Source organism: Lactuca virosa, chromosome 4 (assembly GCF_052849685.1).
Source record: "Lactuca virosa cultivar CGN04683 chromosome 4, Lactuca_virosa_CGN04683_v6, whole genome shotgun sequence".
In the NCBI taxonomy this organism is placed as follows: domain Eukaryota; kingdom Viridiplantae; phylum Streptophyta; class Magnoliopsida; order Asterales; family Asteraceae; genus Lactuca; species Lactuca virosa.
The window spans coordinates 165,808,243-165,820,147 of NC_136429.1; the positions used below are offsets into that span (position 1 = coordinate 165,808,243).

Here is an 11,905-nt window from a genome sequence, read left to right on the forward strand (position 1 = left end):
CGGTTTTGGGACCAACTCTCATGGAGCTTACGGTCATAAACCCATGAGTTTACGGCCGTAAACCCATGGTACTTCTACCATTTTGTGTTTTGAAGTCCTAAAAGTCAAAATGAAGCACCCTTACTTCAAGTCTAAGCCTTAGGAGGTGATTGTGGCAACATTTCACCCCTTTGTAGAGTTTACGGACCATGGACCATTTCTCCATGAGTTTACGGCCGTAAACTCTAATGGTCCTTGATGTTTTCGATGTTTAAGGTCCTATACACTTCAAGGATGTGATCTAGACTAGTATCTAAGGCTTGGTAAGGGACTAGGGCACACAATGACCCTTTCATTAGGGTTTACGGTCCAAGAACATGTTTGCACCGTAAACACCTTTGATCTTGTGTTTCTTTGTGTTTACTAGTTGATTAAGAAGTGTAACAAGCCTTATAACACACTAGGGTAAGAATACTTACAATAAAGGAGCTTGAAAGGGTGTTAAAAGTTCAAGAATACTAGTGTGTGTTCTTGGTGTTCTTGGTAAAACTAAGAACACTTGAAGATCTACACAAATGGAATGATTTCACGGATGAAATCATGTAAGATCACTAGATCAAGTAAGATATCAACTAATTAGGGCAAGAAACACTTACAAATTTGAAGATCAAGAAGGAAAATCGGATGATACTTGAGAGGATCTTGAGTTCTAGTTCTTGAATGTGTGAAAAAGTGATAAATATGACTAAGTGTCATATTTATACCCCTTGGCCGTAAACACCATGTTTGGGCCGTAAAGTCCAAACTCTTGGAGTTTTGAGACATTATTGTTGCACAATAAACCCTAGGGTATCCTCTCTCCTGTTATCTCTTGAAGTACTAAGCTTTAAAACACTCAAACTGACTCCAAAAAGTTTAACAGTTAGCAGAAACAGTTCTGACTTCAATTGAAGTGAATGGTTGTACAGAATAGAAATTTCGGGTTGTCACAGATTTGCTTGGTAGTTTTTCTAAAAGTTTGGGTTATACAACTATGGGATACTGGTATCATATGCCAACTGAACAACGTTCTGGTTTGTCAATGACTCCAATTTTGGATGATGATGCTTTAGGAAATTTCAAAGCAATGGTTAGGGCACATCAATTCCGTGAGATTGAACATTTGTATGTGGAACACAAGCCGGTATATGTGGCAACCAATTTTCCCCACTTCATGATGAACTCACCAGCCAAAAGAGTTGATAAGCTTATTCATCTCTTTGTAACAGAACATCTAATGTCAACAGTTGATGATGGAATAGTATACATCAAGCATATGCTAAACATGACCATTCCCAAAGGAAAGATGGAAGATGCAATAAGCATGGCTAAAGAGAATGTTATTTCATGGAAAAACTTAATGTAGGTAACTGTTATCTCTTTTTTTGATGAAGTTACATATTTCATAGTTAAGACATTTAGTAATTATCTTTTGTATATTGGGTGTAATAGAACATCATAGTTTGTAACCACTTTGAAACTTATATTTTGTTTAATGAAATATATAATGTGTTCATATATTTTATGTTAATCCTCATGTAACTTTCCAGGTTTATCATTTTTGAAGCATAGTATCTTCGTAACTATGGATATTAGATCACCAATAAAGATCTCATATATTGTTTTGTGTTACTGATCTCATGAACCGTTGGAATTAAACATAATATATAAATGATATGGATTACATAATATTAATTATATATAACTTTCAGAATCTAGAAATAAATAACCAAATATTTCGATCTTTTAAGATGTCTAAAATACCTAAAATGCCCATCCCACTATTAAGATACTCTTAAATCAATTAATTGTGGAATTTGACTATGGATCCATTGTAAGCTGTTCTTGAATTTTTGTAATTTCATATTCCGGACAATTAATGTTGTTTTACAAAAGATTAATAAAAGAGTTTTATTATTTTCACCGATATTCGTGGATGATTAACAACAATTTGTTTTAATAGTTTCAAAATTTCAAAACAAATTATCGTTCCATCCACACAATTTAAAAATCAAAAGTTCAAACCTAGATTAAAAGATTATAAAATCCGAACCTAATTTTAATTCATTTCCTCTGGATCGTCTTTGCTTTGCCGATAGTAGTTGCGTTTTTTCGTTCTTGATTCATCTTGTCCTCTCCAGTTGACGATTACAGGTAAGCAAATCTTTATTTCTGAAAAATTGAAATTTCCCGTTAATATTGAAGACGATTTGTAATACACCTTCGCCTCCGGTCCCCATTTTTGTTACCTTAACACATCTTTGACCTTGTAAGTTTCAAAGATCGACACAACAAACGAATAAGCTTTAACCCAACTATTTGTTTTCGTTCTTCGTTTCTATCTATACATACTAGTCCGACTGTAATGCCTCTTTGTGTTTCAGACTAATCTAAACGTTTATTTTATCTTTTAAGTAAAGAAAATTCCAATTTATGATCCATGTTTAAGTAAATATGCGTAAATGGTCCCTGTTTAATAATAAATGACAAATAACTTCTATATTAACTTGTGAATCATTAACAAAAATTTATGAACATTTTGTTTACTCATATGTTTTTTAATACAAATAGTATTTGTTCACATTTTATTTTATAAATGTTATATAAATATACATTAAATATACTTTTTATATTAGGGTACATAAAAAAATATAAAATATATAAATGCAATCATATTTCAAAAATAGACCCACTTAAAGAATATGATAAAACAAATTGCAATTATATGTCAAATATTTTCATAATATTAGTTTATATTTTGTTTTGCTTTAATTTAATCATACTCTTTACTGTTTATCATATTATCTTATAAATTAATTATTGTTATTTCTTCAGATTCCAGATATATCATGAAGTCATTTAATTCTAAAAAGACTAGAAACTTAAATAGTTTTTATTTAGATAATAGAAATAACATTAATTTGTCTACTACATCAAGCCGACAAACTTCAACAGCTACAAATGCACTTGATACACCTTACAACTGTATGTATGTTCTTTAACATTTTTTTTATATTTTTCTTACACATTTTTTAAGCTCTAAATATATCTTTTAATAACACAAAAATATCACATAAATTATTTTCATATTATATGATTACAATGTTTTATAAATTCTATATATTTTAAAAAGATATTGTTAAATCCATATTTAAATAAATATACTATATACCTGAAGCAATTTCATAATCAAACAATAACATGTATTATTCTAACAAATAATCGTTATTAACATAATAAGAAAAACCAACAAAATTGCCTACTTCATCGACCACGAAAGATTCATCATCTGCAACATTTGTTAACAATGGTTACAAATGTACATTTCTTTCTTCACTATAATTATTATTTACTATATATTAATATGAAAAATATAATTTTAACCAAATTTCAATCATTTATTATATTCAGTTTTATATCAAACACAATTATTTAAACTCATATACATTTTATATCATATACTTTTTATTCGTTATACAGGAACAAATGATTTTATGTACTATTTGCAAGCAAAAGAGAAAAGAAGACAAAGAAAATTATATTTGGATAACAACAGGTTGAAGAAAAAGAATACAAAATCAAGTGTTCAAAATCGATGTGGAACAAATGTCTTAACACACACAAATATTTGTAATTTTTTATTTTATTTTTTAATTTTCACCATTCATATATCTATATAAAAATATACATACATTATCATCATTTTTTATTATTTCAATGTACTAATATAAAATATACATGATAATTTAATTTTATAATACATGTCTTCAATTTTTTAACACTTTGTTTTTTACTATCAATCAAAAAACGTTGTTCGTGAAAAAGAAAATGTCCGTTCCTATAAATCCCGTGGAAACCAAAATACACCCCTACAATCATCTTCTTCATATATAAATGTTAGAACTCTGTTATCTAAGATTTCAAATGGTAATAATTTTTCTTTTCAAAATTATCTTTCAACCACTTTCTAACATTTCAAATGGTAATAATTTTACTATTTTTTTCCAGCCAATAGTAGTTTTAATAACTACACAACTTCAACGTTACAAAATAATAGACATTACTCTGGACTTTGTAATGGTATGACCTCGAGAAATGCATCTACAATAACTACTTCTTCATCGTCAATCAAGTTAAATCCAGAATGTCATAAATTAAAAAGGAAGTTGGAAAATTTATCTCCTATTCCATTTATTGATTTGACAGCAGATGTAGAAAATATGCACGAAGTCATTACTGAAAACCAAATAATTGGTATTTCCAAAGGTAATACATATATATACCCATGTTCTTTTTCTTTTACAACTCAAATACTGTATTATAATTGTTTATGAAATTCAATATTTTACTTATACATCTTTATTTTATTACAGAATATTTGGATCATGGTGATCAAATTGTGGTATGTCAAACATGTCATGCAAAATTATGGAAAAATGAATCCATTATAGGAAAAGAAAGAGGAAACACAGATTATTCACTATGTTGTGGTTATGGCAAGGTTCAACTTCCATATTTAAAGAACGCACCACCAACTTATGAAAGAATGTTTCGAGGAACGGATTCTAAAAGCAAAAACTTTATGAAAAACATTCGATGTTACAATTCAATGTTTTCTTTTACGTCAATGGGTGGTAAAATTGATTCTTCAATCAATAGAGGAAATGCTCCATATATTTTCATACTTGGTGGTCAAAATTATCATAGTATTGGAAGCCTTTTACCACTAGATGGATCGCAACAAAAATTCTCGCAGTTATACATTTATGATACGGACAACGAAAATTCAAACAGACAGAGATGTTTTGGGTATATTTTCAACCTTCTTATTCATAGTTAATTTCGATCTTTTTTTGTACTAATATTATGTATATTTTCAATTTTTATAGTGGGGAAAAACATCAATCTACATCAATCGATAATGATATTATTGAAGATTTGAAGTTGATGTTAGATTCAAATAATGTATTGGTTAGCTCTTATAGGATGGTAAGAGATACTTTTAAAAAATATCATCAAGTTGATATGAAGTTAAAAATCATCGGCAGAAGAGATCGAGATGGAAGGACATATAACCTACCAACTGCTTCTGAGGTTGCTGCTTTAATTATAGGTGACATTTATGATTCAGTTGAAATTAGAGATATCGTTTTTGAAACTAAGTCGGGATTTCTACAACGTATCAGTGAATTGCATCCTTCTTACCTTCCTCTCCAATATCCGCTACTATTTCCATATGGAGATGATGGTTACAGCGTTGAGAGATGCTTATACCATGATTGGAAGTGAGAGATTGTATTACATACGTAGGCAACAACATGTTCTTAGATGCGAGTCATATGATAATTTATGTAACCAAAAAGCTCAAGGAACTACATATATCTCCAACGTTGGCCAACGTGTGATATTACCTTCCTCTTTTACTGGTGGTGCGTGCTATATGCTCCAGAACTATTTGGATGCCATGTCGTTATATAAATGGTTTGGATATCCTGATTTCTTCATAACGTTTACGTGTAATCCCAAATGGCCAGAGGTTAAAAGGTTTCTTAAAGATACTTCACTTCAACCAGAAGACAGACCTGATATACTATGTAGGTTGTTCAAGATCAAGCTTGATGCATTTATTAAAGACTTAAGGGAGAATCACATTTTTGGCATAGTTCAAGGAGGTATTTGAAATAATGTTTCTTCATAATTGATAAAATTTTATGCTATTTATTATATATTTATTATATTTTTTCATTACGGTATAATCATATTTGAGTTTTGTGCAAAATATTATGCAGTTGTTTATACAATTGAATTTCAAAAAAGAGGTTTGCCCCATAGTCATATATGTCTATTTATGCATTCTGACTACAAGCTACCCACTATTGAATTTATCGATCCGATAATTTCCGCTGAGATACCAAACATAGATGAAGATCCAGAATTGTATTCTCTTGTGAATGAGTTCATGATTCATGGTCCGTGTGGCGCTGAAAATATGAAATGTCCTTGTTTGGTCGACAAAAGTGCTCGAAAAACTTTGCAAAGAAATTTTGTAATCATACGTCTGTTGATCAGAATGGTTTTCCATTGTATAGGAGAAGAAACGATGGTCATTTTGTTGAAAAATCAAGTGTGAAGTTAGATAATATAAATGTTGTCCCTTACAACAAATATCTATTGAAAAGATACCAAGCACATATTAATGTTGAATGGTGCAATTAGGGTTCTTCTATAAAGTATTTATTCAAATACATAAAGAAGGGACCTGATAGAGCTATAGTTCACATTGTATGAAGCAACAATGAGAGTGATACTAATGATGCGGTCGATGAAATAAATGAGTACTACGACTGTACATATTTATCTGCATGTGAAGCATCATGACGAATTTTTAAATATGATGTTCATTACAGGTATCCTTATGTGGTTAGATTTCCTTTTCATCTTCCTGGTTAATAACAAATTATATATGGTGAAGACGATGATATTGATGATGTTCTCGACAAACCTTATGTTGCTTCTTCAATGTTCACAGCTTGGATGGAGTGTAATGCAGTTAATGTTGATGCACGAAAACTTATGTATGTTGAATTTCCTACAAAGTTTGTTTGGCAAAGTGGTGATAGGATTTGGAAGCCACGTAAAGTAGGAAAGTGCATTGGTAGAATTCATTCGGTTTCACCTAAGCTAGGTGAAGGTTATTTCTTAAGGATTTTGTTAAATAAGGTCGAAGGTCCGAAATCATTTGAAGAAATTCGCGCAGTAAATGGTGAAGAATATTCTTCTTTTAGAGATGCTTGTTATTCTCTTGGTCTCTTGGATGATGACAAAGAATACATTGATGCAATAAAAGAAGCGAGTCATTCTGGATCTGGTTCTTACCTACGATTTTTATTTGCTACATTGTTGATGTGTAACAGTATGTCTAAACCGGAGGTTGTTTGGGAAAACACATGGGAATATTTGGCAGATGGAATTCTTTATCACCAACGACAGAGATTCAAGTCTCCAGGTATTCAAGTTTATTATTATTATTATTATTTATTAAATAGTCAATTATTTATTTTTAAACATACATTAATTAATATTTTAATTTTAATAAAAATATTATTAATAATATTTCAAATTAATTTGCTCTTTGTCCTCCAGACTTATCACTCAATGAAGATCAAATTAAGAATTTAACTTTGTTCGAGATAGAACAAGTTTTACTTCGGAACAACTTGAGTCTAAAAAATTTCAAAAACATGCCTATCCCGGATGTTGATTATGTTTCTTCTTCAAACAGTCGACTTATCACAGAGGAGCTAGATTATGACATTCCAATTATGAAGAATGAGTTTGATCGTATGTTTCTTGCGTTGACAAATGAGCAGCGTCACATTTTCCAAGATATCATGAATGCAGTTAAACAAAATAAAGGAGGTGTCTTCTTTGTTTAAGGATATTGTGGAACTGGTAAAACTTTTTTATGGAAGACAATATCTGCAGCTATTAGAAAAGATGGTCATATTGTTTTAAATGTTGCTTCAAGTGGGAATGCTTCATTATTATTGCCCGAAGGTAGAACAGCACACTCTCGATTTATAATTTCATTTGAACTAACAGAGGATTCTGTTTGTAGAATAAGTCGAAGTAGTGACCTTGCTAGCTTATTGAGAAAAACCTCCTTGATAATTTGGGATGAAGCTCATATGGTCCATAAGCTCCATTTGAAGCTTTAGATCAAAGTTTGAAAGATATATTCAGGTCTGAAAATTTTACCAACTCAGATATTCCGTTTGGAGGGAAAGTTATTCTTTTTGGAGGAGATTTCAGACAAATTCTACCTATTATTCCAGGTGGAAGTAGACAAAACATTGTTAATGCTTCTTTAAGTTCTTCATATTTATGGCAACACATAAAGATCTATAAATTAACAAAAAAAAAAGGAGACTAACCGTTGGAAGCGATCAATCTGATATAGAAAAAATCAGAGATTTTGCAAAATGTCTGTTGGATATAGGAGAAGGCAAACTTGGTGGTATCAACGATGGAGAAACGGTTATTGATATTCCAGATGATATTCTCATTAATGATCCATATGATCCTATAGGTTCATTAATCGACTTCGTATATCCTTCAATTTTGGAAAAGTACAACAATAGAAGCTATTTTCAAGAAAGAGTAATACTTGCTCCGAAAAATGAAGTGGTTCAGGAAATAAATGACCGTTTGCTATCGAAGTTTCCAGGAGATGAAGTTGAATACTTACGTTCAGATAGTATATGCCAATCTGAATTTTTCCATGATGAGTTTGATGCAAATTTATATTCACCTGATGTTTTAAATGGTATGAAAGTATCGGATTTACCAAACCATAAGTTAGTTTTAAAAATTGGTGTTCCCGTTATGTTGCTGAGAAATATTGACCAGAAAAATGGATTGTGTAATGGTACAAGACTCTAGGTGATATCATTGGGCAAACGTGTTATTGAGGCACGTATCATATCTAGAACTAATATTGGAAACCACACTTTTATTCCAAGAATGTCTTTAACCCCATCAGAAAAGAAAATTCCCTTCAAATTCCGAAGAAGATAGTTTCCATTGGATGTATGTTTTGCAATGACCATTAATAAGAGTCAGGGGCAGTCATAATCCAAGGTTGGTTTGTTTCTCAAACATTCCGTCTTTTCACATGGCCAACTGTATGTAGCTTTATATAGAGTTCAAAGCAGGGACAAATTAAAATTTTTAATTCTAGACAAGGATGGTCGTGTCACAAATAAAACTTCCAATGTCGTTTATAAGGAAGTTTTTGGGAATTTATAAATATTGTTTCTCTACCATCTTTTATTTAGTTTTCGTGTATCACATTTCATCCATCATATTAATTAATTAATTTATAATACTTTATTGAATTTGATTTATTCATGTTAATTACAATATCATTATTCTTCATTATTTCTAAAATTTGATATCTTTTTTTATTCACTATCAAAAGTATAATTATTTTTCAATTTTTAAACCGAGGAGTTCCACGGGTTTAGACCTAGTACTTGATAATAAAGTGAACGGAAGTTCACATGGATCACGATCCATATTTCTCTTTGACATTGGATCCATACCATTAAACTCATTCTTGACCGATCTAACGACAATTATGTTTAGAGTTTTAAATTTCAACTGACTATCAATTTCCCTCCCATTATTTTAGTAGTCTTCATTATAGGACAATAAAGTAGACGATATCCCAATATCTTCAGTGTGTACTTTTCACAAAGGACTTATTCTCATCTCCTTTTTAATATGCATTCTCTCTTTTAACCAACTCAACCCCAAAGATTATGCATCCATCCTTCTCCGAAAACTACAACAAAATATCATGTGTTTTAATTTTTGTCGATACCTTCTCCAAAATGTTGAAAAACTAGGTTTATGAACGGGTTACGTTATTTAGAAAAAATGAGGAGCATAAAATGGTGGAGGTTTTCTATCATTAGATTTTAAGGTATTTAATGTTGAGCTTTTTACTAAAATACAAAGAATTAAGGTATGGATTTCTTCGTAATATCAAGGTCACACCCATTGTTTGGACATATTTGCTAAACTCGAACGAGGTGAGCCAACTCTGGATCCAGATCTCTTCTTTCTCCATTTTCTTCGTTTAATTCTTCTTGAATTACACCATAATTGCTTGTGACTGTTGGATTAGGTGTCTAAGCCCATAACTATAATTGGTGTAAACTTGAATTGATAGTAAGAAAGTCTTTTTTGGTTGCATTCAAACCTGACAATTAAAGGATAGCTTTTAGAGAGAGAAGAATGATTTATTAATTTATTATTTGGTTGATAAATTAATTAGAAATCAAAATAAATGATTTATTAATGTATTATGGAAATAATAGATTTATTAAAAATCATATTGTTTAATTAATATTTAATCATAAATTAATTTGGAATTAATTTTGGGGTCAAAGGAATTAATTAAAACTGTAGGGACTAAAGATGACAATGTTCAATAGTTGAGCATTGGGCAATTCTAGAACCTCCCTAAAGAGGGGGGGAACTAATTCTAGATGCTCCTCGGGTTTCCTTGGGCTCTAAGGTGCATTAGATGCCTTAGGGAGGAAGTTAAGGGATTAGAGTTATCTTGGATACACCTGCCTTATCCAATACATTCCTAACACATATATAAACCCTCCTTAGGGTTAAATTTCGGCCTAACCCTTCATTCCAAGTGCATTGGCCGAAATTTTGATCTACTCCTCACTCTCAATAGTATTCCTTGGTTGCTTGAGTTTGTTTGTGAGCCATTAGACGCGCGACACTTGTGGCGCTTGCTACTAAAGGTCTTTCAAGCAAGGTTTTTAGATTGTTATTACAACATAACAATCAAGGTATGTATTTTAATCCATATTATGTAATTTTCGATTATAATACATAGAACCTAGGGTTTCTTGTTTTGTGTTGAATGTTTGCATGTTCAACTAGAGAAAACCTAGATCCAAAGCATTTGGGTTGCATGCACACTTAGGAATTGTTGTTATGCTCAAAACCCATCAGTGGTATCAGATCCTACGATTAGTTTTCTGTTGAATAGATGCAATTATGAAGTCATTTAAAGGAGGAGAAAACAGAATCATCATTCTGTTTTTCGAACTCGTCGAGTTGTTTCTTCGGACTCGACATATTGAACTGCAACTCGGCGAGTTGGTCCTCCAACTCGGCGAGTTTGTGCTTCAGATCTTGATCTCAGATTTACTTTCCTAACTTGATTTATTTGGTTAATATTTGGTAATTATCTTTTATTAAATCTGTCATAATCCGATTTTTGGTAATATTAGATAATTAAATAAGACCTAAATGTTAGGAGATAATTATGAATTGGATAATGTTGATTTTATTTGATTATAATTATCCTTATGGATATGATTAATAATTTAATTAATTGTTTAATTAAAGGATAATTAATATATTTATAATTGGTTACTAAAATTACATTCTTATGGATTGTATTATTAATTTAATTAATCGATTAATTAAAGGATTATTAATAAGTCCATAAAAGGTTTAAATTTAATTAAATTAAAAGTTTAATTACTACAGGATTAAACCCTTGCTATTTTAAAATGTTTTAAAATGCATCCTATATATATTATAAAATTAAATGTTTAATATTATATATGTATAAGAAAAGTCGGTCTTACCGTTAGTAGGCCTTATTCACAAAGTTGGCCTATAAAGGGGGTAAGGAAATTGCCTATAAAATGGCGATAGAATGGGTGTCCACTCTCACCCACCACTTCCTTGACTAGTGGAGGGTCGTTAGCTGAATGGGTTTGATAGGACAACATAATTTTCATTAATAAGTATAATGAATTATAAAGTAACTAAATCATTTTTCTAAAAATCCCACTCTTAGTTACTTTAGGAAAAATGTGAATTTGATGTTAACCCATTAAATTGAACATTGGACGTTATTGGTCGTTAGTGGAGCGTGTGTGGTTAAACGACACGCTAATATGTGACTAATATTGTTGGCAATGGGTGTCTTGTAATTTATCATTGAATTAATGGAGCATGTGTGGTTAACCGGTACGTTAATTTCAGATGATAAATGACATCGAGAGTACCAAGCTAATTTGCATGGTTATTCACATCTCGTTTGTGATCCTCGTCATCCCAGTCACAAAGTGAGAGCATAATCGAGATTAAACATGTCATTGAATAGTTCAATGAATCTCAAAAGATATAGGAATTTCATCAGATTGAAATTGGTAAATGCCTTACCTACCTAAAATAGACTCGAATTTGATTACGACATCCCTCTTCAGAATTCGAATCGAAAATATGGATCCTAGCCTTAATTTAAAGTTTTGGGTTAATAATTAAGGATTAAAATCAACTA

The 11,905-nt window shown here is 30.9% G+C and overlaps 1 protein-coding gene across 1 annotated transcript; it reads left to right on the forward strand.

Moving 5' to 3' along the window:
• Positions 1–1,012: 1,012 nt before the first annotated feature.
• LOC145105327 (uncharacterized) lies at positions 1,013–8,460 on the forward strand. The gene is made up of 12 exons (XM_079042449.1): positions 1,013–1,357; positions 3,499–3,574; positions 4,027–4,284; positions 4,392–4,827; positions 4,908–5,007; positions 5,132–5,690; positions 5,808–5,987; positions 6,491–7,024; positions 7,162–7,418; positions 7,491–7,628; positions 7,785–7,873; positions 7,944–8,460. Exons 1-12 carry the CDS (start codon positions 1,013–1,015, stop codon positions 8,458–8,460), a joined length of 3,489 nt encoding a protein of 1,162 aa, XP_078898575.1.
• Positions 8,461–11,905: the final 3,445 nt, after the last annotated feature.